The following is a 24,161-nucleotide window of genomic DNA, read 5'->3' as shown; positions in this document are numbered from 1 at the left end:
ACAGCACGGTCTCTTAACTATGGCTGCTGACTACAGCGTCATAAAGGGGGAGCACTGTGTGTGTGTAATTTACTGATGATTCAAATGTTGAAGGGCTTTTCTCTGAAGCGACCCAAAATTAAAAATGTAAACCTTGTGTATTAAATAAAAAAAAAAAAAAAAACAATTATATAACAGTAATTTGTTAAGATTCTTAAATGGTAAAATATAGTACTTGGAAACTTTACTGTCAACATGGCCTAACTGTGAATTAACCAAATTATCAGAATAATGGAGTCTGTTCAAAGCATGGTGAATAGCTTCAAAGCCTCTTCACGCAGATCTGGTGCGCACACACACACACACTGTGGAAACTGCCTAATGTAAACCCATCATTCATATGGGTTCTGTCCTGAATACAAATGACCAGGTAGAAGCGAAGGACAGCAGCTGTTACTGTACTACTTGCAATTTTAGGATAAATAGTTGTGTGTGTGTGGCCAGGCCTTTGTAGGTGCAGAGCACAGCAGAGAGCTGAGGGCTGATCTATATTCAGTCATCAGCAAAACCAGATAATGTTCCCTGCCTACTAGTATACAACTGTCCACTTAGTGAAGTTTTATTGGCAAGCATAACTATTAGTAAATTAAATATAAATATCTAATCATTGCTGTTTCTTCAGGAATGGATTGGAATTTCAAGTTCTGGAGAGTTGCTACTTGTAGAAATAGAAGTCCCTTGCAAAACTACCAGTTCACTTCAATATGAATGAAAGAACATATGCACGTGCATTTCTCAATTTGACATTTGAAATTGTATGGAGATAGATCATTTCTGGCTGTAAAAATTATCTACTGTCTTTGTATCTAATTTTTTTTTTAATATTTAAAAAGCCTGCATGGTCTCTAATGTAAACTCTGTACTGACAGAGGAAACAACTTATTTTTAAATTCTTATGCAAAAGTGCACTTAATGCAATTTTAGTATAAATTTTGCTCTGCACTTAGTGACACAACAGACTGAAACAGTGCAGTTGCACGCATGTTTTTCTTGCTTGTTTTATAGTGGGGGGAAATTGTTTTTATTTATTCCATAAAAATAGAAGTTAACTTTTCACTTGTGCTACAGGACCTTAAGCAGCCCCATATGTTCAAGTGAGCTTGCAACAGCAGATGTTACTGTTTCTGTACCAGATTCCATAAATATTACTAAACACATCAATGGAGTTACAAAATCTTACCTTTTTTTTGGATAAAATACCATTACACTTAAAACCTAAAAGAGCTAGTGGGTGGCCTGTTCGTGAAAACGGGATTAATCCACAAGAGGAGCTGGAGCAGACTGCCTCTCTGGGTGGTGGTTTGAGAAAAACCTGTTTGGAAGACAATCCAGTGCACAGCCTCTGCTAAAGTCACATATATCCAGGCAATAAAACAATAATTGCTAAAACATATAACCTCTTTTTGACTGTTAGAGATAGCAGAAAGAAAGGAGTTAACAGTATTTTGTACAAATTCAAAACATAATGAGGTACAGTGGAGAATCTTCTCCTACCAACAATAAATCACTGGGAGGACTACACACAGCTTATATCTGCAATACATTGTTTACTCTCTAATCACAGCAAGGGACCTTTTTTACTGTGCAACTTTGCAGCATAACCAACAGTTCTGGAGACAGGGTTTACAATGGAAATCAGTTTCACTTTGAAGAACTTGTGTGAGATGTTCAAATAGTGTGTCAAAACTATGTTTTACTGAAATCAGTACCATTGGGAAAAAAAATGGAATGGACTGCAGAAATATGTTATTGCATACACACTATTTGAATCTTTCATGCAACTGCAAAGTTTGCTTTTTTCATACGAAACAAAACATTAATGGAAAGCCCAGGTAAAGAAATGCATTGCACCTCAATACTATAATAAAGTGCATGACTGTTAGCTTTGTACAACAAATCCATAACACGATTTATAGCTTGTATATTCCATTTATTGAGAATGACATATGATATTACTTTAAACATAAAAAGATTATCTAAACAAAAGCGGTTGTGTATCCGAGGGCTGTTACTTCCAGAGCTTCTTGATGGACATGTTCTTTTCACTATCTTTTTGCATGACCTATTGCAAAAGAAAAAGTGTTAGTTTTTTTTGTTAACTATGAAATCAAACCTTGAGATTACACTTAAGTGACCTAACTTTGAATGTGTTCAAAATAGTCCCAAATCCTTAATATCCAGAATGCAACATTCTGAGCAATACACAGCCACTGCACCAGAGATAACACAGACATAACAGGTATGTGATAAATACAGCGAACAAGGGGCGGGGCGGGGCGGGGCTGGAGATGCAGTACTGAGTGTCCTGTTGAAATGCAGTGCCCTTTAACCCTTTGCGGTCCATTGTCGGACTGGGTCCGACATTGCAATTATTCCTCACAGGTCCTTTGTCGGACTGGGTCCGACATCATTATAGCAACGCAATAAACGGGTGTTCAGTCGTTTTTTCTCCGGAAAAAGCCGAGAAAACCATTCAATTGCCGAGTGGGAGCGACAGGAGCCGAGACAAGTCAGGAAAAAAAAAAAAAAGGCGTATTTCATGAATAGTCATACATGGTATCAGGTATCAGATAATGGGGCATTCATAGTAAACAAGCTGGCTGAGTGCGTCAGCGCACTGAGACTATCATGGACATTTGCAGAGCTTTTTTCAGATGTTATAGTAATAAAATAATGACTTGGATCGCATTATTGAGGAGTTTGGTGATAAAACGAGTGATCCGGAGATGATCGATCGGTATGTACGACTATTATTATTATTATTTATTTCTTACATAGCTGAACGCTATAGCAAACGAAAAGGGTGGGGCGGGGCTGGAGATGCCTAGTGTGTGCTTTGTTGATATGCAGGGCCATTTAAACCCGTTTGACTGAAAAAAAACACTTTTAAACAGCGCGTATAAAATTAACTGCGCGTGTGAAAATTAATTAGACCTGGCGTGCCTGACGCACGATTAATAAATGGACCGCAAAGGGTGAAACCTGTTTTACTGTGAAAAACAGCACATGTAAAATAAACAGCACATGTGAAAATAAATTGGACCTGCCGCGCCTGACAGGCGCTGAATAAATGGACCACAAAGGGTTAAAAAGACCCCACATGACAGTATTTTGGCCCTGTTCATCCTTACCTTGGCAACAGCCATCTCAAAGTCCTCCTGTGTAACATGAACCCTCCTCTCCCTCAGCGCGTACATTCCAGCCTCTGTGCACACACCCTGCACAAAACATTGATTAATTACAACTCACATAATGTACTTTAATAAAAGGTTATTGTCATGGTACAGTAGATTTAAAACAGGCTTGGTAGAAGATAAGATGGTAAGAATGTGAAGACAGGAATATTTTGTTACTGAATAATCATAACTTACTTTAAATTAGCAAGATAAAGCTATACATTACGTTTATATCAGCCATTATACCAGATCTGATTTGTCATTCAGAATTGGTCCAAAGATATTATAAGGTCCAGTTTCCATAAATGGTTTCTATATGGTCCACTGACATACAGCATTATGCCTGCAGTGTCATGTCATTTCTTCTTGTAATGCAAGTTCAAACTTAATCTACATTTTAAAAAGCGGAGTAAACACACACACAAAAAAAAAGAGTCTGGAAAGTATCACTTTGTGTGTGCTGCCACCTACTGGAAGGAAGGCAGTATTACAACCTTAAGAAAGTGGAAAGCTAGTCTTACCTTAACCTCAGCCCCAGATGCCCCTGGCATGAGTTCAGCAATTTTACGCAGGTTAATTCCTCGTGTCAGATTCATCTTGCGAGAATGAATCTTCAGAATATCCAAACGGGCCTACAAACCAAAAAGATGTACAAGCTTCTCACCAAAATGCAGTTTAGACTGCCTCTGATGTACACAGGTTTGCAACATCTTAAACAGACAATCAGGTGAGCCCCAAATGTTACCTCACCTAAGTTAATCCACGATTAGAGCTAATTGGGGTCTAAACTGAAGTTAATGAAAATGTCTGAAATGTGCTTTAAAAGTGAAAACGTTCATCCCTACAGCTCGTCATTTTACTATCGGTATTTCCTTGTCTAAAATTATTTGGGTTGTTAATTGCTTGACAAAAACAAACATTTAAAATGTTACCTAATTAAAATATATTTTAAAAAATTCTAATAAAATCTAAACTTACCTCTTCATTGGGAGGAGGGAATTCAATCTTTCTATCAATTCTACCTGGCCGCAGCAAGGCTGAATCCAAGATGTCGATTCGGTTAGTAGCCATGATGACCTTTTGATAAAGAAAAGAGTCAGATTTCCAAAAACTATCTGGAGATTTAAAGCATAGATAGTTTTGATTTCAAAATCACAAGAAACTACAAGAAACACTATGTAGCGAGCTCAAGAGACAGCAGTGCAGACTCTGGTTTTCGAAGGAATGTGCACAAGAACAGTATTTGATAAACACTAAGCTACTGATGTTTTTTCAAAAGATGTGCGGTCACACTGATAGAAACAGTACAGCTTGTGTAGTTTGAGACTCGTTAGATTTTTTGCAAAACTCAAGTAACATATCATACCTTTTCTTTTCTTTTCTTTTCTGTAGGACGAACATAAAATCCCCAGATTCAGAGAAGCAAGCTAGTTCTTTTGAAATGTTTAAATTTCACATAATTTACTGTAACATTACCTAAACAGGGTACTGCTTAGGGATGGGTCAGTATACTGGTTTAGGTACATTACAGTATTAACCCTTTGCGGTCCATTTATTAATAGCGCGTCAGGCACGTCCGGTCTAATTAATTTTAGACGCGCTGTTTAAAAGTATTTTTTTCCCACAGTCAAACGGGTTTAAATGGCCCTGCATATCAACAAAGCACTCACTAGGCATCTCCAGCCCCGCCCCACCCTTTCGTTTGCTATAGCGTTCACCTATGTAAGAAATAAATAATAATAATAATAATAATAATAATAATAATAATAATAATAATAATAATAATAATAGTCGTACATACCGATCGATCATCTCCGAATCACTCGTTTTATCACCAAACTCCTCAATAATGCGATCCAAGTCATTATTTTATTACTATAACATCTCAAAAAAGCTCTGCAAATGTCTGTGTTTTCTGTGCGCTGATTCAGTCAGCCAACTTGTTTACTTACGACCCGCCCCGTTATCTGATACCAGATACCATGTATGACTAATCACGAGATACGCCTTTTTTTTTTTTTTTCAACTTGTCTCGGCTCCTGTCGCTCCCACTCGGCAATTGAATGGTTTTCTCGGCTTTTTCCGGAGAAAAAACGACTAGAAACACGTTTTTTGCGTTGCTATAATGATGTCGGACCCAGTCCGACAAAGGACCTGTGAGGAATAATTGCAATGTCGGCCCCAGTCTGACAATGGACCGCAAAGGGTTAATACCGTTCCTTTTATTCTACACCACAACTATTGTAATTCCTTTATACATTGGTTAACATGGGTTTCGCTGTCGCTCGTCACTCTCGTAATTTGCGAATGTTTTTTGAAAGTGATGACAAAAAAAAAAGTGGAATCGTCACTAGTGACGATCGTTTCTGTTTGTACTATAAAAAAAAAAATCCCTTTTGTTAAAGACACACACAACGTCTCTTTCTTCAAAAGAAGGGATCGCTAAACCATAGAGTCACTGCTGATCAGATCAGCGTCTCGGCCTCATCGATTCATTGACTCTGCAACGTTCTCATCCCGTGGTAGGCGACGTAAATGCAGTCAGCCAATCAGTGCCTCAGTTTCATGTTGCGCAAATATAACCTCGTATCCCTGTTACACCCAACCATTACTTCTGGAAGAATAAGTAATCAGCTTCGGCAGTGACTGTTGAAATATAAGTTATTACAGTTGTGCTTAAAATACTGAAATGGTACAAAGGTAAGCGGTAAACTGCCAGAGGTTAAAAAAAAAAAAGTTTAGGTTACCAAAAACTGCAAAATAATGTACATTTCAGAGTTATACAAAAAGGCCTTTTTCAGGGAACAAGTAATGGGTTAACAACTTACAGCTGTTCTGCAGCAATGGAAGTAAATTAAGCCTTGAAAGTTGATGCTAACAATTCCTACAGGTGTCCCAACTTTTGTTGTTATTATTATTATTATTATTATTATTATTATTATTATTATTATTTATTTCTTAGCAGACACCCTTATCCAGGGCGACTTACAATTGTTCCAAGATATCACATTATTCTTTACATACAATTACCCATTTATACAGTTGGGTTTTTACTGGAGCAATCTAGGTAAAGTACCTTGCTCAAGGGTACAGCAGGTGTGTCCCCTACCAGGGATTGAACCCACGACCCTCCGGTCAAGAGTCCAGAGCCCTAACCACTACTCCACACTGCTGCCTTGATTATTTACAAACCCTCTGTCTGTATAAAAGCAGTGTTGGAACAGACTGTGTTACTACACCCTCTTAAGCATTATTTGGACAGTATTGTACTGCAGGAAGTAGTATATTGCTCTCATAATGGCGAGAAAAAGGCAATTAACAAAGGAAGACAGACAGAGCATTATAACCCTTAAAAGTGTAGGTCTTTCCTTTAGAGAAATTGCAAAGAAAGCCAAGGTGTCAGTGAGTACAGTTTCCTACACCATCAAAAGGCACTTGGAAACTGGAGGAAGCTCTGACAGGAAGAGGTCTGGCAGACCCAAAGCCACAACAGAATCAGAAGAAGACAAGTTTCTGAGAGTCAACAGCTTGCGTGATAGGCGGCTCACAGGACAACAGCTTCAAGCACAGCTTAACACTGGTCGAAGTAAGCAAGTCTCAGTTTCAACTGTGAAGAGAAGACTTCGAGCTGCAGGTTTGACAGGTCGAGTAGCAGTAAGAAAGCCATTGCTAAGATGGCAAAATAAGAAAAAGAGGCTTGCCTGGGCCATGAAGCACCGCCAGTGGACTACTGAAGACTGGAAGAAGGTCTTATGGACCGATGAATCAAAATTTGAAATCTTCGGTTCATCACACAGGGTTTTTGTACGCCGTTGAGTAGGCGAAAGGATGGTTCCTCGGTGTGTGACACCAACTGTCAAACATGGAGGAGGAAGCGTGATGGTCTGGGGCTCTTTTGCTGGATCCAGAGTCGGCGACTTGCACAGAGTGAGTGGCACCCTGAACCAAAACTGCTACCACAGCATTTTGCAGTGCCATGCAATACCCTCTGGTATACGCCTAGTTGGTCAGGGGTTCATCCTACAGCAAGATAATGACCCAAAACATACCTCCAGGCTAGGTCAGAACTACCTTAGAAGAAAAGAACAAGACGGTAGGCTTCAAATCATGGCATGGCCAGCACAGTCTCCAGACTTAAACCCCATCGAGCTGGTTTGGGATGAACTGGACAGAAGGCTGAAAGCAAAGCAACCTACAAGTGCAGCACATTTGTGGGAACTTCTGGAACAGTGTTGGGAAGAACTTTCCGAACAATATTTGATTTCCATTGTAGAAAGAATGCCACGAGTGTGTTCGGCTGTTATATCTGCAAAAGGTGGCTACTTTGATGAGTCAAAAATTTAGATTAAATTTTGTTAAACAAAACGATTCCATGATTTCTTTTTTATCTCCAATTGTTAATTTGTTCTATGCTTTAATTTCAGAGTACATTGAGACATTAAACTGCGTAAATTTCAATAAAAACTGGAAAAATGGAGGTGTTCTAAAACTTTTGACCGGTAGTGTATATATATACAGTGTATGTGGTTTTATATGGCACTGTATACCTACAATACATGTTGCATTGAGAAAACACCACTGGAATCGGAATAAAGGAAATTATTATGTTATACAGTTCACGTGCAGCATGGTTTTGGCAAGTAGCATTTTCAAAACCATACCATTATGTGCAGTATTAAAATAAGTTAAAAACATAGCAAATCCACAAAACCAACGAAATACTTATTGTATATTTGACATTTTATTTGTAGTGTTCTGTGTAACACAGGCCTATCGTTTAACCTGAAGCAGATATACGCGTTTATCATATTATCAACACCACCAACGTGTGTTGTAAAAATAAAGAAACAATTGTTTTGAAAACTGTCCAAAATATTTACTTGGTGGCTAAGAATGAAAAATGCCAAGATAAAAATGCTGTTTTTTATATGGAAATTGTCAAAATAAAAGGGGAAGCTGGAAGAATTTACCAGTCAGGACTACGGCATTTAAATACGACTACTATTAAACTGTATCTGTTGGTAATGTGGTTTCTTCTAGCAGTTTTCAAACTGGGGTACACGTACCCCTGGGGGTACTCGAGAAAAATTCTGAAATGGCAGACAACGCATTTTATTTAGAACCACTTGCCAATCTATTGCAAACTTGTCATGTAACCAACGTTTAAATCGCCAACACCAGACTGACGGGCTGTGACAGAGCATTCAGTGCACACACGGCTAATTTACATATTAAATATGTACATTTTAAATAAGCCCTGTTGTTTAAATGTAATGTAAACAGTTGGGCGGTTACTGCACTCTGTGTAGGATACAAAAAAAGACATTTTAAAAAACTAAACGCCTAGTCTTTAACTAATTTTATTTCCTGTGTGCGTTCATGCCTGCAAGTCGATATTTATTTGTTTCAATGACCCGAATAAAGTTTATTGTAACTTAAGTACTATTGGTTCATTTCAAAATACAGAATGTATGGCCAGTCAGAAACCGTCTAGTTTGACATGCCGTTACGTCTGGTGTGAGAGTTAAGAGTTTTTAGCTTTCAATTCAGTGAAAAAATGTGGATTGTTTGCTCAATACTAGTACATTACTAGCAAAGGGCGATCAAGACGAAATACCATCAAAGATTAAAAACGCCAAAAATGTCTTGCGACTGAAGCTCTCTTCAATTTCCCTGCCATCATCAGTGGTTTGTGTGGTAACAAGCAGGGACATCCATTACACTGATACTAGGTAAGCGTTTTATTATTATTTTTTAATTAGCATCAGTACTGTACGTTTTAGTCACCAATAATTTAAAAATGCCAGTAATATGTTTTCGTATTGAGGTCAGCTGTAGAGATGCGTGGATAGTGAACTTTTCTTTGCCTTCTTTTCTATAACTTTATCATCAATATAAATACATGATTGCGGTAAACTTGTGCGCGCAAATTAAAAAACAAAACTGTTAGCCAATACTGTAAAATGTCGCAGAAGAAAATCCACTCGTTTTTTCCGCAAGAGTGAAATAGAACTAACAGAACAACAAGTTGTAGAAGAATGAAGACTTGGATTCGGAACACCAGAAAAAAAAGAACAAACAAAGCTCACAAGCGTCAGATAAAAGAAAAAGAAAAAGAAAACAAGCAGCAAAGTTTCAGCCTTATTGAAAAACTCTGTTTCCATGGGTTGTATATAATATTCTAACACTGTTTTTTTTCTTTTTATTGTAAAAAGACATACATGGTATAAGTAATTCATAATGCATTCTGTGTCTGTGTAGCTTTTCAGGGCAAATAAATCTGGTTCTTGAGTTTTAATGTTCTAAAACTTTACAGCTGTAAATTACCAATTTATTTAAACTGTAGAGCATTATTAAAATGGTTTAATTCAATAATTGTTTTGGTCAATACAGTGATTTAAGGTATAAAATAAAATCAGGACTCATAACACCCTTGAAAACTTGAGCTGTGCGCTAGTAGTGACTACTGAATATCTGGAGTGACTAATGTTTTTAGAAAGTATTAGTCACTAGTGACTACAAAAATCTAGAACCCAGGGGAAACCCTGCCGGTTAACGCATTTTTTCAACTGCAAACATGCTTCTTCTAAATCAAGCGATGGTACTTGCAGCCTTAGCAAAGTGTCCGAGGAAGATCTTTTTGTGAACTGATACTGTATTTTGATAATGGTTTTGAATGAAACTGTCAACGACACAGAATACAACGTTTCAAATCGCTGCGTTGTTACCGAGCTGGCTGTGCCAGCTGCTCTTGGCTGCTGTCTTTCTGACGTCACACGCAGCTTTTAGAGAAACGCCTTCTCCAAACCTTGCAGCGCAGCACACATTTTCAACGTATTTTGTCTGGATTATCAACAGTCAGTTTAATGTAATTGATTAACATTGACGTTATTGTAAAATTATATATCACTTATCACAGACTTAATACATTATGTTTATTTAAATAATTGATTATTTAATATAGCGTTGACAAGGCTGTTCACGGCTTCATTGTATAATGATAAAATGTCGTTCGCCTCCGCTAACAAGATGGCAGCAGTAGTTTTAGTGGTTATTTGCATTACGATGAACAGGTCACTCATGATCTCTGCATCGTCCCTTTGGTTCACAGCCACAGCCAGCCTCCCGCAGTAACATTTCAAAGCTGCGCTGGGCTATGCAGAATCTGTGTTGAGTGACGTCTACAGCGCATCTCCGCGAATCTGTGCAGCACTGTGCAGAACTGTGGAAATCTAAGAACACAACCAATGTCTCAAATAAAATGAGCACAGACCCGCGACTGCAGCAGGATAGCCTACTTATTATCAACGTAGTTTTGTTTAAACAAGTTATAACAGTATTGCAATTTTCTTAGGTAAGTGAAGAAATCTTTTTTTACAAACTCCACATGTGTAAATCATCAAAGCTTACTTGTGCAATGTCGTGACATGTAGCTATAAATCCAATAACATGTTTTAGTATTAAAACACATTCTTTTCTTGCTATACATATTTTATTTATCCAGTTGAAACAATAAAAAACTAATCTCTTAAATAATAACCTGTGGTACATGTTTGTGTTTTAAGCAATAAGACCGATCATTTCCAATTCTATTTACCATCAATTAAACAAAGTATTTATTTATTTATTTAATTTTATACATTAAAATGTTAAACTACAGCACCATGTCATTTTGAGCAAATAATAGATCTTAATACTGTTGTAGTATAACATTGAGAGTGTACAACTTTTTTTTTTTTTTTAATTCTGATTGTCTTTATAAAAAAGAAACGTACCAAGTTATTTGGCATAGTAAAATACTAAATATCAAATGTTTAAATCATTCCATGAAAGTGTGATTTGTTGGTTTTATTTTTGTGAATTACAGTAATTTAAGTGATTTACATTAGTCTTTCATCATTTTTTAAGCCTTTATTTTATAACTTGCATGATGTACTGTATACCATGATATTAAGGTTACCGCGGTGTTTTATCTAACGGTTATCATACCATGCAAATTTTATACTGTCCCATCCCTAGTACTGCTAAAATAGTTACAGGTGTAGGCCGGGGGAATTAAAAAACACAGTCATTTTAAGACAGCATTTTGTGAGTAGTTTCCATAAGATCTGTGGTGGTATTCAGTAATGACATCACACAGGTGAGAAGTGGTCATTAGTAATATATTTATTTTTGCAGGCCTTCAGTAGAAACATGGCTGGACGAAGCCATGATTCTATTAGTTTTTCTATACCATGTATTCAATCAGAAAATTTAAGCAAGAAACACAACCCTAGGCACCCTTTTTTGTTTAAGCTGTTGAAAATGCTGCAAGGAATCTAAGGTAAAGTCAAGAAGTACCTTGATGTTTTTGGTGGCCTCAAATCCATCCAGCTGGTTGAGCAGCTCCAGCATGGTCCTCTGCACCTCGCTGTCCCCCCCGGAGCCGCCCTCCAGACGAGACGAGCCAATCGAGTCAATCTCATCCATGAAGATGATGGACGGAGCGTGTTCTCTAGCCATCACAAACAGCTCTCGCACCATGCGAGCCCCTGCCACACAAAACACAATACTATTTCTAGCACTTACTTTTAAACAAGCGTATCTACAAATAATTGAAGAAGTAACTTGTGTGGAACTTTTAAGCAGCTTTCTGAGCTCAGGCAGAGCTATAAAGTAATCTCGTATACCTTGTTCTACTGCCATATTAACAATTGTGTTATCCCTTTGCAATCTATTGTTCCTAAAAAATGTGGTCTTCCTTCCAACAGTGGTTTCTGTGTCACTAGGCAGAGCAATGAATCTGGATGAATGTGGTAGGCATGAATGAGGTGTGATTTGGCCCACAGGACTTAAGGGACCATATCCATCACCAATTTGACTGTACCAGATTCCCATCTTTATCCAATACAGATGTACAGATTGAATTTTCTAATTCAACAATATATGTCTTCACTCACCCTCTCCAATGAATTTCTGCACCAGCTCAGAGCCTGAAACCCTGATAAAGGTACAGTCTGTATGATGGGCTACAGCTCTCGCCAGCAGTGTTTTTCCAGTTCCTGGAGGTCCATAAAGCAACACGCCCTGAAATGAAACCAAACATGGTTTAATGCAAACCATAACAAAATCCATGGGGGATGCTTGAAAACCAGAGGCCTGACACTGAAGGTAAATCTCCATGGGTATAATATTTAGTTAATTTTGAGGACGTCAACATGTTAGAGCACCAACCTTGGGCTGTGCAATCCCCAGGGCTTCAAACAGCTCAGGGTGCTTAACAGGCAGCTCAATGACCTCCTTGATTTCTTTGATCTGCTTGTCCAGGCCTCCAATCATTTCATAGGTGGAGTCTGGAACCTTCTCCACCATCATCAGTGACACAAGCGGGTCCACTTTGTTGGGCAGGATTTTGTGAAGGGTGTAGCTGTCGTTCCTAAGGGCCACGCGGCAGTTAGGCGTCACCTTCAACATGCAAAGGGAAGTCATTTAGTAATTTTGCCATAATGTGCGATTGGGGGTGAGGGGTAATTAATAAAATACCCTGACAACCTGACAATATTCTGGAGATCTGTGGCTTGATATTATCAAAACAAACACATATAGATTGGTAAACCAATTATAAACTTTAAAATATTTTTTTATTGTATTTATTTACACATTTTGCACACCTCTGAAAAATGGAAAAACAAATCATCATCAACAGCAGATCAATACAGTCTAATATCAAATTTAGAATTGCAATAATTGAGCCACAGCAGTCTAACTACATGTCCAGGTCTTTATTGATCCAACTGTGGAAAGTTATTGCTTAAATTTGCAAGTACAGTATTGAATAAGTGTTGCTTAGACGAATTGGCAAAACAAACTGGCCGTTCCATATTGACAAATGTACAAAAACAAAGCACCCCAGTGAGCATACCGTTAGGGAAATGTAATGTCAGATCGATTGGAGTTATAAACATGAAGTAAAATGGAAGTATCATCGATATGTCCAGAGGTTTAAACAATTTGGCAGTGAAACATGTAAGTAATAACACACAAAATGGTGTTGGTTGTGCTTGAATAACCGCACACCCAGGGGCGTAGTGAGGCACGAGGCCTGGAAGTGCGGTTATTCTAGCACAACCAACACCCTGGAGTGTCTTATTGCGCTTTGAAAATGGGTTACTAGTTTTTAGAAATAAAAAGATAAGACATTTTTATTTAAAAATGAATATAGGTTTATTTTTTCCTAAATATATTACTATGCTAGGAAAAATAGTTCCAATAAATGTAATAGTTCCAACGAATATAACAGATAACCAAATTATTTAAAAACACATTAAATAAATTATCAGAATATTTTCAGCATGTCTCATGAAGTTGACTGTACCAGTGAATGCACAGTTTTCTAAATGAAATGGCTGGTTACACAGTTGGACAGATTGTGCAGTAGGTGGCACTGTTTGGTGAGTAGGGGAGTTTGTTTTTGTCTTGTTTACAAGTTGACAGTACTCCAGAGCGGATGTAACCCCAGGACTTACTGTCTTTCTCAGCTGGTGCCCAATAGCTTCTTAAACTACCTTATAAAATGGGTTGGGAGATATCTGCGTCCTGAGTGCCAATGACTTAAGTCTGTTTGGGATACAGCAGGGTGATATTGTGACTTGGCTTTTTGTTGTCGCGTGTAAGTTTTCAGGACGGAAATAAATACGCTGTGTGCTGTTTTGAAGTGGGCATTATAGATCATCCCACTGTGGGAGACAAAAAAAAAAAAAAAAAAACTTCATCAAAAAAACGATTCAGGCCAGCTCGCAAGCTTGTGTAGCTGCTAACTAAATACGGTGTGCCAGCTGATGTTCTCACTTCAAAGAAACTTCTTAAAACTGTGTTTATTTCATTCTTAGGTGCAGTTTTCTTGCCAATATTTTTTGTTTGTGCTCACTAATCATTAAAAACTGACACAGCCCAAGCGGTTACTTTTTTGGTATTCCGTTCTTCTTTATTGGCTTCAGTTGTATTAATTTCAGCAGTACTGAGAGAGAGCTGTCTTGCAGTACTCACGGTTTAATTTTTTCCTGACTTATATTAAGAAAAAAAACAAAACAAACAAACAAAAAAAAACAATAAATTATTACTGTTGGTTCCGTTACCGAACTTTTGCAGTCTAAATCCTCCAGGAATGTGTGGACATTGGAGTCACCAAACAAGTTAAAATTTAAATGGAGGAAGTCTGGACATTGTATTATTATTTTTTTTAAACGTTCTTAAAGCACTTGTTTTTACGCGTTGGTTGTACTGTAATAATTAAATGACTTGGAATGCCTATCAGCCAATCAGGATGCAGATATTTCCCAACCCATTTTTTATTTAGCAGACGCCTTTATCCAAGGCGACTTACAGAGACTAGGGTGTGTGAACTATGCATCAGCTGCAGAGTCACTTACAATTACATCTCACCCGAAAGACGGAGCACAAGGAGGTTAAGTGACTTGCTCAAGGTCACACAATGAGTCAGTGGTTGAGGTGGGATTTGAAACAGGGACCTTCTGGTTACAAGCCCGTTTCTTTAACCACTGGACCACACAGCCTCCCATTTTATAAACAATTATAATAGTCTGCACCTACAATGGAACTTGAATCACATGCGCTGCAAAATTAAGAAAGAAAATACACATATTTTCTGCAATGAAGACACTTAAGTATGTATGCTGTTTGTTAAATAAAATATGAACAGTTTTTCATCTGCCATTTTAAATACGTGAGTGGCTCCATCTATCCAAACATGGTGCCTGGTCTGTTGCTTATAACATGGCTATGTAGCATCATTATAAAATCACCAGTTATCAACTGAGTATAGTGCATTTAAATTAACTGAGGGAAGATTAATATTGTGTGCTTGCAAACAAAGCCTTTAAAGTTTGTTGAGTTTCAGTCGCTCACAAGATTAGTAATGCTCTAGTAATATTATAAAAAATGCAGGTATGTTACAGCATTCACTGCATATTTTTAAGGCAAGCCTCTAGATCTAAAATGGTTTCTGAGATACGAGACTTGAAGCACCACTTTCATAATACTGACAAAGGGGTTATTTTTTCTTGTATGATACCCACGATTGAACTTCAACATAACTTTTTTTCAAATCACAGAATACGTTGTGTATAGAGTGTAAAGCCAATAAAATATCTCAAAGCTTTAGGTCCTCATCATCAAGGAACCAAAAAGCTACATGACCCCAATGAGGCTGCCATCTTAGGTCACAGGTATAAGTGAAGGGTATTGTTAGATTTTGACAGAGAAGTTCCATAACACTGAAAATATGAGGTCTGCATCTAAAATGGTTTGTTATCAGTTACAGTGGCAGCAAGTGCAGAAATGCTTAATAAATAAATAAAGTAAATAAATTTGACTTACATCATTGATATCAATGTTTTTGTCTACATCCACAACAAACTTTCCCTCCGGATGAACCTAAAACACAAAATGATAAGTTTACAACTGTTCCAAATGGTCAAATCTTTAAGCAGTACGTATAAATAAGACATCAGCAAAAAAATATATATATTCTTGTAGAATATATATATTTATACTAGTGATGTGCTTTTAAATTTTGCAATATTAACGTTTAAACCACATCCACATACATACACACTCTCTTTATATTACATTCTGATACGGACAGCCCTGGTTAGTATTTCCTAAGCAAATAAACCCTAAATAAGCAAATAACATTTTAACATTGCAAAGACTTAACTACAAGAAAAAAAAAAAAAAAAAAAAACCTACACCTACATCAAAGTATACTTTGCTTATATTTATGGTTGTAATTAAAATTGCTAGTGAAGATATAACTTTATATTATAAAAATATTGAACACATTTTCGAATAGTATAATGTTTTTAGAATAGTGTTTCTTAAAGGTTCATTTAACAACAACAAAACTGGAACCTATTACGTTTTTTTGTAGTTTTATTTGTTGTTATAAGTAACTGCCCCCAAAATTATATGGTTTTAAAAAAAAAAAAAAAAAAAAAATTTAAAGGGACGAACATCACCCACTGTATCTTTACATTGAATTGTTAAAAAGAGATGCCTGGCCTACCTGTTTGAACTGTGTCTCAGTGGTCTTTTACTTTAGTGCAGTAGTTCCAACATACAAATAAAAACTGTGCTAAACATAAACGGCCGTTCGGTCCAAAAGCTTACAAAACAATTTCAAGTGAAAAAAGCCTTCCACCTATGGGAAGATTGGGGAATGGGGTCCACGAGTCTGTGGCAATTGCAACTTTTTCTCCCTTTGAAAGTTTTGTATGAACAGCTGCAGCAGGATATTCTTTAAGTTTTTACAGCCTTGCTGTTATTGTTTAATGGGTCAGCACAGTATTGGGATAATCTTACATCGATTTAAAAACTGCTGCATTCAGGATTCACATGCACTGTCCTCAGGGGATAACATGATCACGCCCAATGTTCGGCCAAATCTATAGCAAACGTTGCTATGGATGTTTGCTTTTTGTTGCCATCAGTAACTCCATCCACAATAATTCTGAATGTTTCATTTCAAACTGAAGCATTGAACTTTGTGGTACAGCAATTTTGTTTGGCATAATTATTTACATACCCCGGTTCTCTCGTCCATTTCCTCAAAATACTACCAAATGTGGCTTCCTTTGTTTAGTGATGCCATTTTAAATATAGAACCAACTGAGAAAAAAACCTCTGGTCATTAACGTTATTTAACCCCGCCGTGGAACTGATACCATACCACGCCTACCACACACACAGTGCACCAATGAAGAGCCAGACCGAGTGCAAAACTCAATACATTCGCTATTTTCCATTACGGCAACATCTTGAATTTCCATGCCTGCTTTTTTGGCTGAAGAGATATCATCTCATTATCAAACTGGAATTAAATCATTGTCAAACTCGTGATGGTAAACAATAGCCAAATACATGAATCACAGAATAAACAGTATCACACGTTTTCAGATATCTGATGTAAGCACGAAAATGTTTCTGCACAAAACTTAGTACTCAGTGAAAGCAATCACTGGTGTCCAGTTGCTGTATTTTACAATGTACTGGACATGGCAGCCATCAATTCCTTCATCTGATATATGTGTCCAGTGTGAAAGAGCAGTACGAGGTAAATGCACACGACAAGTTGATAAGCGTTACATCTGTGTGGATTGTGTGAATATGGGGGCTGCTTTGAAGTATGTTTCCCTTAATGCGCATTCCTGTTACACAATGTGAACAGAGTTATTTTCTTTTTTTATAAGTAATTATTTCTATTTTACAATTCTGTATGTAGACCTACTGTAGCAGGGCGGTAGAGAGCCCTGTACGTATTTATTTGTTTATTTTATTTTAGAACGGGGTTCCCCTCCGCCCCTGTGCAGATTATTGTTTTGTGTTTGTTTATTATGATTTATTATTTACATGACGGTGAGCGCCGTGTTTTGGTATTGTTTTGTTTAGTGACGGCGTAGCCGTTTGTTTATTTTATACTGTTTAGTAACGTGGATAGGAAGCCCCATCCACAGCACTTTTTAATAAACTCGTGCAGATTGTGGCCGAGGGGTAATAGGATAATTACTAGGCAGTTAAACCCCTCGGCCACGGTATATAAGCCTGCAGCTCTCGGCACTGGAGGTGGGTGTTTTAGGAGCGGAGAGAGCTAGAGTGGAGAGAACTGAGAGAGAGAAACTTAAAAATTAAACATAGGAACAGTGAAGGCAATCTGCCCAGCCTGACCTGTGTTTTATATATTTTGTGTTCGAGATTTGTTTCTGTTTACACCTTTTATTTTCGCTCTGTGAGCAAAGTGTTTTTTTGTTCAAACCTTTTATTTATTTTTGTGATTTGTTAATAAAAACGGCAGCCTGCCACGTCTTACTTTTAACTGCAGTACTTGCCTGGTGTCAGTATTTTTCCTTCCTGCCGTCACCGCCCAGTCAGCCTGTCACACCTACATATAACCAGTTTACTGCTGGTTACACAATATTTTCTTTTGAAATGTTTTTTTTTATTATAGTTTTCATTTTTTGAAGTCGTGCAAAGCAGTAGGCTAGTGTGAAAAAAGCCTTGTTATTTTTATAAATAATGACTTCGTTTTTACAATTTTGTATGTACATATAGCAGTTTACACCTGTTTACACAAATTCTTCTTTTGAAATGGTTATTTTACTAGTTTTTCATTTTTTACATCATGCATTCTATACGCTAATTTCTAAAAAACAAAGCCTTGTGTTTATTTTTTCATTTAAATACGGTGTTTCTACTATGCAAATGTTAGCTATGATGTTCATAAATAAAACTTTCAAGTTGTATCTGATAGCTTGTGTGTCATTTTCATACTGAAGCTGTTTAAAACGTACCCGTCAAAATGACTACCGCTGGGGGTTCTAGGTAGTAGCATAAACCCGGTGCTTCTAGTGTTAAAATGTGCAACCAGTCTTCTTGCTGTTGCCACTAATGTATGTACGGCTCGAACATCTTCCAAACTGTTCTGAATGCATAGGTTTATACTGTGCTCTGCACAGCGCACACTTGCCACGCCATTAAAAAGTGCCCCAGTATGATCGTTTACATGCACAAGTAAAGGCATTGCTCTGCAAATGTTTCGACAGGGCATTGCACAGTGAAACGTTTTAAATGCAGCTCCCTCCACGATGTATCAACATCCACTATCAGGTCTGTTATTTCCTTTGCTCGGCCACTTTTTGGCTCGATTTTCTTTCCACAATACGATGCCACTTTAGTAGTTCCTTCTGTTTTTTAGTACTCACATTGTCATATTTTGTTGGACGGAACCTCAGTAAATGGTCCCGCAGGTTTGTGGTATTGCCAGAGAAGTTCAGCAAAGTTTCACAAATGCCGCATTTTACCTTTACATTTTGTTCTTTAGAAAATAAAAACTTCCAAAACGTCGGACGGCATTGTTAGTAATTTAACCGAGAAAGCTTTAATCCTGTAGCAACTATACTGGTATTTCATTGGGTTTTTCTGTTCACGCTTTTGACTGAGTTCCCGGGTTGATTCTAGAAAATGTTTGTGCGCATGTGTGTGGGGGGCGGGGTTTTGAAAGAAATACAAAGCAAACGCGGGGAACTAGAGTACAGTTTTATATAATTTAATTTCGTCCTAATAAAATGGATTAATGAAACGACATGTGGTTTCACCATATTAATTTTGTTTTGACCCATCGATGGTTATTGGGCCAATTCGATGCATCGATCCATCGTCCCAGCCCTACCTACACCACAGGATAATAATCTTCCTTCTGACAAGTGACTGGTTCACATCAATGTCAGTCCCACCCCTTTTCAAAGGAATGCACCGCCCTTCCCCTGCACTCCTCACATCATGAGAAAATGGCTGAAAGAGTGAAAGACCTGCTGAACAGCGATTCTGTGACTTAACAGAAAATGAATTACAAAACATACTACAAAAGAAAGATGCTCCAAACACTAAAATGGTGATTAACACTTTACTGTCACAGTTTTCTAACTTTCTGAAATTCAACTCGACGATGTAATATGACAGCCAGGATCTAAACGCACTACTAAGAGAGTACTATGCAGCAGTCAGGAAACCAGACGGAGAGCTGTACGCCAAAAAGACTTTGATAACTATGCGGTATAAACTTCAAAAACATTTCTGTTTATTTATGTATGAGCTATATTTAAACAAAATACATAAAGCCATAGTTACAATCCAACCTTGCCTGACTTATTTTCTTGACCGATTCATATATTAAATATGTACTGCACACTGAGCTCAAAGTGGAAAATTAAATGCTCCTCGGGAAGACTACTGTTACCTCGGCTTTGGGCATTGCAGCCCCGTCGGTAACAAGAGTCTTATAATAACAATAATTTTCCACTATGACCCTTCTCTCCAGTCCATATTTACTATCTATTATATCTGGGATATACAATGCCTATAGAAAGTCTACACCCCCTTGAACTTTAACATTTTGTTGTGTCAGTGCTTCAGAGTTTCATGCATTTAAAGGAGCATTTTTTCCACCTATCTACACACCATAGTCCACACAGTTAAGGGGAAAAGTTTTTATTGAGAAAAAGATTATATATACAAAACTGAAAGATCATAATTGGATAAGTCTCCACCCCCCTGAGGGACACAGACAACTGCAAACTTGAGGGGCCCGATAAACCATGCGTGCTTAAAAGCTGCGGGTACCCACGTCCGACAGCCTTGTGCTCTCTTTCATGTTTGGCAAGTTGATCCAGAACACGTCTAGGAAAGAAGAAAGTTTCATAACAGCTATTGCTTAGCATCTGTTCAAGACATACCTTGACAAGCACCTTCTTCTTATCCATGGCTCTCACCACCTCTCCTACATATGAGCCCTGCTCCTGCAGCAGCTGAAGCTCTTCACGTAAAAGGCGGACTAAATGAGAAAAAACATAACTTCAATGCAAATCCCCATTGAGAGTCAATAAAAATGCATAGGATCTTGACTTTGAATAGTTTCTAATAATAAACCGGTAGACTACCTTTTGCATTTAGCTCATTCCTCTGAGCCTGCAGACGTCTCAGGTTCTGACTCTTTTCATTAACCGTCAGCTTGTAAGAGAAAAGAAACAAGTCCCGTTATCTATGTTACTGTAGCTAAACTTTCAGGGCAACATTTTAAAAAATCTGTCACATAGCAAACAGTATTTTGTGTTTTTATCATTTTGTCAGAGCTGCTTCCATCTGAAAAGACAGCCAGCTAGTGTTGGCATTTACATAGGACATTTTAAATTTGCAATGACACTGCTTAGTGTTTTAAAAAAAAAAAAAACACACACAAAAAAAAAGTGTGCATATATAAATTAGGACTTTTAATCTATTAATCCCACCCATGGGCTTTGAGCGATTAAAAAACTATTGATTGATTAATCTTGTCTATCTGAATGTGGTATCAAGAAAATGTTTGCGAAAAAGAAAACTTGAAAAATGGAGGGGGGGGGGGGGTGTTACTTCTAAAGACCTTGGCAAAAGGGCAGTATAAAGGTATACCAAATATTTCACAATATCTCAGAATGAAGAAAAAAAAAAGACTTAAACTTTCAACATTTGCTCAGATGCTTTCCTTTCATGGCAGTGCTACATGTTTATTGTATCCACCCTATTTTGAACAGCTATATCAATTTTTCTTCAGCTAACTTAAATAAAACAGCACTCAATAAATTACAGTTCTCTTCAGCTAACTCAAATAAAATAGCACCCAGTAAGTTACCTAAAGCCTGAAACATACCAAAAAACAGCAATTAAAAACTAAATACATATTTTAAAATGACTCACTTTGGCTAACTTCCAATTACATCCAAGCAAATATTTTCAAACTGTCAGATTACATGCAAGTAAATATGTATATTAAAACATTTGCTGGCATTATTAAACATTTCCAGTACAGCATTATGTTAATTATTTCTATTACTTGGAATTGTCCTTCAATACATTTTATATCACTATCAAACAGGTGAGATTAATACATGGGATGATTAACCGATCAAAACCGCTAATAAATATGCATATATAGACACACATTTGCAGAAGCAAACATTCTTCAGGAATAATGTGGTGACCAACTGGTTCATCTGTTAAATGTTCAGAATTATTCAGACAAATATCTGTCAGAGTTGAACAAACATTATTCTTATTACCTGTAGCTCTTCTATTTTGGAGAGGTAATACTGTCGGAGGCCAGTGCCCCCTTTCACCTCCTCCATCTCCATCTGCAACACGCACGAAAACATCATGATATTAAACATGTCAACACAAGTTAAAGTACAAAGTAGTAAAACATTTGCAAATGTCAATTTGTCTTGCCGTGTTGCTTTGATTGTAACATACTTTTTAGCATTAAAAGTTCTTAGAGACCACTCCATGAAATTGTTATGTTTTTTTTTTTTACACCGAGAAGTCTTCAATATCTACAGCAAGCCCAATGTCTGTGGTTAGCAGATCATTCTTAAATACATACGTTTGATCATCAAAGGGTCATGGGCTTACCAGTAGTTATTTATTTGTCACACATCTAATGTACTTTTTCATTAACTAACCACTTTTAAATATGAAAAACAATAAAATATACTTGTCAACAGTCAGACCTGCTGTAAGTTTCAAATTAGCGACACAAACTTAGGAGATGGGCAAGCCAGACACTTCCTACTTATGATCATTTTACATGTATTTTACTACTACGGTATATCTGTGTAATGCCTATTTTAAAATCAAATGCATCACATTATCACTTGTAATTTACAAAACACAAAAATAAACTGTGCTCTATCAAGTTCTAAGTACACAATAGAACCACTCCGTAACAGCTATTAAACAATTCTATGCGAAGTGACAGGAGCGAAATGAATTTTCGGTACGGTTTTCTTTTCTACTGTCTATAAGGATAATCATTATATATAAATAAACAAATAAATCATGGACTTGAATATAAACAATAACAAGTAGTTGTCATGCCGTCAAACACCTATAAATACCTCCAATGTTTTGATTCAAACACATGTTCCCTTTAGGAAGATATGTACAACATATCGAAACGTTGGGCAGTTGGCTCTTTAAGCTATATATATATATATATATATATATATATATATATATATATATATATATATATATATATATATATATAGTTTCTGCTCACACATAAACAAGGCCCAGAAATACAAGTTATTGTTGTGATTATAATGTAGCACAATGTACGAGCTTCAATTAATATTATAACGCTGTCAACAAAATACGCAAATTTAACTCTCATCGGTGCTACTGCAATTTATATATACATCTGCCGGATCAAACAATAAGTGCAAGTCATGTTACATGTATGCATCACTGTACACAATGAGACAGCAAACACGGACAAGACATTGATATTTATTATACATTTTAAACATTAAATGCTGAACAGATCAATAAATAACACAATCCTGGTATGTCTGAACTCGATTCAATGACCGCTTACTGAAAAATTAACACTGTACAGGAGAGTTTAACAAAAACGTCAGTGAATGACTTACATGTTCTGGACCGTCCAGCGCCATCTTGCAATACTGACAGTCAACAGAGGCATCCTGGGTAGACCATAATCCCACCCTCTCTAATACAGCGCCCCCTAACAGATCTCACACGTCACAACATGCAAGGCGAGTGTCAGTGTATTTTGCAGGAAGGATGCTAAACTTTGATGAGCTTCACAAGCTTGTTATTGGAGTAGTAAAAACAGATTTGTACATTTAAAGAATGTGTTAGTTGTAGGTTTTTAAGGTGTATCTTTAATATCTGTTTAAAGCATTGCTGCCACCTACTGCTTTGTGTGTTAAATGACAGTACTGTATTGTACGAGACAAATGTTTATTTTCTACAAACAACTTCTAGTTGTGTTTGTATTTTTCGCTCTCCAAGATAAACCCTTGCAACCACACACAACCAGTTAAAACTGTATACTGGTGTAACTGTATACGTTATATATATTTGTATGATCCTCGAAATATAATTAAATTATATTTAACAATGGTTCCATAAACTGGCGCTAGATGTAGGTTCTCAATTTTGGGGTTGTGAAGTAACCTGCGATGATGAAAATATGTCAAATAAATCATTGTCGCGTTTAAACTTTTTCAAGTGTTTAGCGCGCCGAGCTCCAAATTACGCCGTTACTACGGGTCTGTTTGCCTAGCCAGCTACACTTCGATTTTCCCGCCCGTGTTGTACACTAACTCTCTGCTGTTAATTTAATTGATCTAAAATGAATAATTTATTATATACTTATATAAACTATATATAAACTTGCCAAATTAAAATACTATTCAACGTACACTACCTTCTGCTTTTGTCGTCGACCTGCTCTGGTCCTGAGGCAGTACATGACGACGGTGTAAATAGTAAACTGGAGATATAAATACTCTCAATAAATACAATTCTAGACTGTCTCTTAGTGCAGTTAGGTTT

At 37.0% G+C, this 24,161-nt stretch overlaps 1 protein-coding gene across 1 annotated transcript; it reads right to left on the bottom strand.

Moving 5' to 3' along the window:
- Positions 1–1,948: 1,948 nt before the first annotated feature.
- On the bottom strand, positions 1,949–23,330 carry LOC117433263 (26S proteasome regulatory subunit 8). Its single transcript, XM_034055378.3, has 12 exons — positions 23,231–23,330; positions 21,860–21,931; positions 20,705–20,774; positions 20,501–20,598; positions 15,591–15,647; positions 12,429–12,659; positions 12,155–12,281; positions 11,556–11,746; positions 4,194–4,292; positions 3,737–3,847; positions 3,171–3,257; positions 1,949–2,101 (listed from the first exon to the last, which is right to left on the bottom strand). Exons 1-12 carry the CDS (start codon positions 23,252–23,254, stop codon positions 2,048–2,050), a joined length of 1,221 nt encoding a protein of 406 aa, XP_033911269.1. The 5' UTR covers positions 23,255–23,330; the 3' UTR covers positions 1,949–2,047.
- Between the last annotated feature and the right edge of the window lie 831 nt (positions 23,331–24,161).

Source organism: Acipenser ruthenus, chromosome 33 (assembly GCF_902713425.1).
Source record: "Acipenser ruthenus chromosome 33, fAciRut3.2 maternal haplotype, whole genome shotgun sequence".
In the NCBI taxonomy this organism is placed as follows: domain Eukaryota; kingdom Metazoa; phylum Chordata; class Actinopteri; order Acipenseriformes; family Acipenseridae; genus Acipenser; species Acipenser ruthenus.
Note: the sequence above shows the minus strand (reverse complement) of the source record. Positions and strands in the feature narration are given on the sequence as shown.